General features: G+C 48.0%; 1 protein-coding gene across 1 annotated transcript; it reads right to left on the bottom strand.

The window, feature by feature from the left end:
* Window positions 1-1,034: 1,034 nt before the first annotated feature.
* Window positions 1,035-3,364, bottom strand: ATP5ME (ATP synthase membrane subunit e). Its single transcript, XM_005530912.3, has 4 exons — window positions 3,210-3,364; window positions 3,012-3,066; window positions 2,643-2,741; window positions 1,035-1,162 (listed from the first exon to the last, which is right to left on the bottom strand). The coding sequence occupies exons 1-4, from the start codon at window positions 3,243-3,245 to the stop codon at window positions 1,137-1,139; spliced, it is 216 nt and encodes a 71-aa protein (XP_005530969.1). The 5' UTR covers window positions 3,246-3,364; the 3' UTR covers window positions 1,035-1,136.
* Window positions 3,365-3,780: the final 416 nt, after the last annotated feature.

The raw sequence follows: 3,780 nt of genomic DNA, 5'->3' as shown, positions 1-3,780 counted from the left end.
AAACCCCATGAAGTTCAACAAGGTCAAGTGCAAAGTACCTGGGTTGTGGCAATCCCAGACACAGCTATAGGTTGAATGGAGAAGTGATTGACAGCAGCCCTGAGGAGGACTTGGGTGTGATGCTTGATGAAAAACACAACATGACCCAGAAATGTGTCCTCACAGCCCAGAAAGCCAATGGGATCCTGAGCTGCATCCAAAGCAGCGTGGGCGGCAGGGGAGGGAGGGGAGAGCCCCTCTGCTCTACTCTGGTGAGACACCACCTGGAGCACTGAGAACTGCTCTGGTGCCCCCAGCGTAAGAAGGACATGAAGTGTAGGAGCAAGTGCAGGGGAGGCCACGGCATTGATGAGAGGACTGGAACACCTCCCCCAGGCAGGCTGAGAGCTGGGGCTGTTCAGCCTGGAGAAGACAAGGCTGTGTGCAGACCTCCTAGCACCTCTACAGTATCTGAAGGGTCCTACAGGGAAGCTGGAGAGGGACCTCTGCATCAGCAACTGCTGTGACAGGACAAGGTGTAGTGGGTACGAAGTGAAAGAAGGGAGATTTGTGTCAAATATTGGGAAGAAATTCTTTGCTGGGAGGGTGGTGAGACACTTGAACAGGTTGCCCAGGGAGCTGTGGGTGCCCCAACACTGGCACTGTTCAAAGGCAGGCTGGAGAAGGTTTTGAGGAAGTTGATCTAGTGAGAGGTATCTCTGCCCATGGCAGGGGGATGTTAGGACTGGATGATCATGAAGGTCCCTTCCAACCCTTAACATTCTATGGAACTCCCCAGTCAAGCCATTTAAGTAACAGATTCATGCAGTCAGTACCTTCCCAGTCTCCACCATCTGCCCATATATATAAAATTGTATGTATTTTCTTATCACAGTCATTACCTGTAGATAATGGGGGAAGCCACTGGCTTTTGCTGGGGGAATACAATGGCCTGTTTCAGTAGCAACAATAACTAGATTGTGACAGTTGCTTCCAGTCACATTCTGTCCCTGTTTCTGCTGCTCTTCTGTGCAATTCACTCAAGAAACACCAACTGAAGTAGTAAGTACTTTATTGATAGAATATCACACAGAGTTCAAAAGCCACTGGTCAGCTCAGAGCATAGGCATGTGTGAAATTCAGATGAAATCTGTTGTCTATTTCAGGATGGAATCTTCACTTGCTAAAAGGGAAGAAAACACAAACATGGTTAGGACTATTAGCCACTCCCGTGCAGAACTAAAATATGCAAATCATTAGTCGAATCAAAGACTATCTTTATGTAATTTCTTTCTGGCTAGTGTTTATGATTCCCACTTCTGTTTATTCAACAGAATTGTAATTCACAGCTCTGGGGTGAAGGCAAACTTTTAAGATTACTCAGTAGTGAAAGACAGTTTTCTGAACTGACAAGTCAAATAAGCCCAGAAAAAGCTACCACTAGAGCTGTATCCATCTTTAAGGAACAATCTTCGGCAACTGCACTGCACATAATGAGAGTCTAACAACTGCTTTTCTGAAAAAAACAGAAACAACAGACCTGTCACTTCTGTGCCACTTTTAAACACACTAAACATTCTAAAGCAATAATCAAGAAAATTTCCTTACTAGGTGGCCTGGCAACATTACAGCACAATCTCTACCTCCAAAAATACATAAAGTTTCCTCTAACTAGAGAACATCTAAAAGACCCATTTATTTAGTCCATGACTAACATGGCAATGACAATTACAATACATGACAATGTATTTAAGAAGGCAAAATAGGTCTATCTAGTAAATCATATACAAAACATATTTGATTTTCTGTATGTGTAGTTAAGTTCAGTGTTTTGTTTAGAACAATGCAAATGTCACTCTTTTGCATGGAAAGTTACTGAGCATGTATCTGCATCAATAACAGCCTGAGTTACTAATCAATTTTCTTAAAATTCTTCTTAATTTTAAGTCCACCTAAAAGCCCTAGGTGAAACAAAGCTAGAGAGCATGTTCCTCTGTTAGGCAGCAGGGAAGAAATCCTCTGTTAGAGCTGTACAGGGAACACCAGAAATAATCCTAAGGACAAGGGAAACAGTGCTGCAGTAGGAGAAGGGAATGAGAACAAATGCAGCAGTAACAGTTGCTAGTGATGCTCTCCAACACATCCTCTTCCTGTGAGAGATACAGCATATGTAGCTGACCTCTAATGCTGCAAAAAAATCAAGCTGACCTCTAACATGTGACACCACTTAAAAATCTCAAGTTGCAATTACATAGCATTGCCTATGCCCTATATTCAGCTGTATTTGTGAGGTTTCTACACTGCACAGAGAAAAGGGTTTGCACATCCAGAGTAAGGCACATAATGCCACAGCTGATATATGGATTCAGTTATTCCTCACAGAATAACCAGCAGCTTTTAGCAGCTTGTTTCCTCAGCAGAAATTCAGCCATTTAACAAGTCCTGACTGTCATAAAACAGTTAACTCTTGTTGTGATGAGCTTTTCAAAATGCAGGCATAGTTAAACACCAGCACTATTTACTCCTCACACAGCCCTAACCACCACCTCCAAGGATTAGCTGCAGGCCTCAATTTCTCTATAGAGCACTGCGGCGGAACACCAGTTCTGTAGCCTAACACCTACAAGACAGCGTGGGATGAATACACTAAACCGAGGAACTACCTTCTGCAATCTCTTTTGCAATCCGCTCCAGTTCTTCACGCTTCTTTTTCTCCTCTGCCTCTATTCTTCTTTCTTCTTCAGCAATCGGCTTCAGGTAGTCTGCCATCAACACAATCCCTTTAAAACACAACTTCCCAACCCCCCGGCGGAAAGCTCCGCTCCTGCGGGTTCGCTCAAACAGGAGAAAAAGGCAGTTTTGCAGACAGAAAGGCACATTTCATAGTGATCTCTGGCCTCACACAAGCAGGGCCACCCTGGTAGGGCCGTGGCCGGGCCGGGGGAGGGAAATGGCGGCCGGGCCATTTCAAGGTGCCCTTGCGGGGCGGGCGCGGGGGAGAGGGGAGCGGCCGCCCGGGACGCTCCACTCACCGTATCGCTTCTTGCCGTAGATCATCCCCACGAGCAGCGCCGAGTACCGGGTGAACTGCGGGAGGCAGAGACAAGGACGCGCCCTTCGCTCAGCTCACAGGCACGGCCGGACCCCGCCGCCCCTCGCCCAAGCCCGCCGGCCCGGGCGGCCCTCCCCGCGCCCCGGGACAGCCCGGGTGATCCCCGCACCGCCCTCACCTTGATAAGCGGGGAGACCTGCACCGGTGGGATCATCCTGGCGGCGACGGCGGCCGGAACTGAGCGCGGCGGGGGTAAGGGGCGGGGAGCAGCCGTGACCTGGAAGCCAAACGCTGTGCTGCGCTCTGCTTCCCGAGTGTCGGCCCGTCCGTCACTCAAAGAGCTCCGGCGGCGCCCGGCCCGCAGCGCCTCCGCCACCAGGAGGGGCTGAGGGAGCTATGAGAAGGATCTCGGGGGAATCTCATCAATGCTTTTCAATGATAAAAGGACACAGACTGAAATATATTTTTTTTTTAACTCCCAAGGATAATTTGACATTAAAACCTGTTGAGCCCTTTGAAAGCAGATACTGGAAAAATATTTTCACTGTCAGGGTGATCAGATATTGGTGTAGCTTGGCCATGGAGGTGATGGAGTCACCATCCCTGCAGGTGTTCGAGAAGCATGAGGATCTGGTGCAGGTGATGTTGTTTACTGGTCTAGAGCTTACAGTGGCACTGCTGGGTGGATGATTTTAAAGGTCTCTTCCAACCTGAATGACTCCATCATGCTACAAGCTATTGAGTGGTTA

The sequence above is a fragment of the Pseudopodoces humilis genome, chromosome 4 (genome assembly GCF_049639895.1).
Source record: "Pseudopodoces humilis isolate 2021_Gansu_Grassland_sample_001 chromosome 4, ASM4963989v1, whole genome shotgun sequence".
Taxonomy (NCBI): Eukaryota; Metazoa; Chordata; class Aves; order Passeriformes; family Paridae; genus Pseudopodoces; species Pseudopodoces humilis.
The sequence above is the reverse complement of the archived record's forward strand: the minus strand, read 5'-3'. Positions and strand labels throughout refer to the sequence as shown.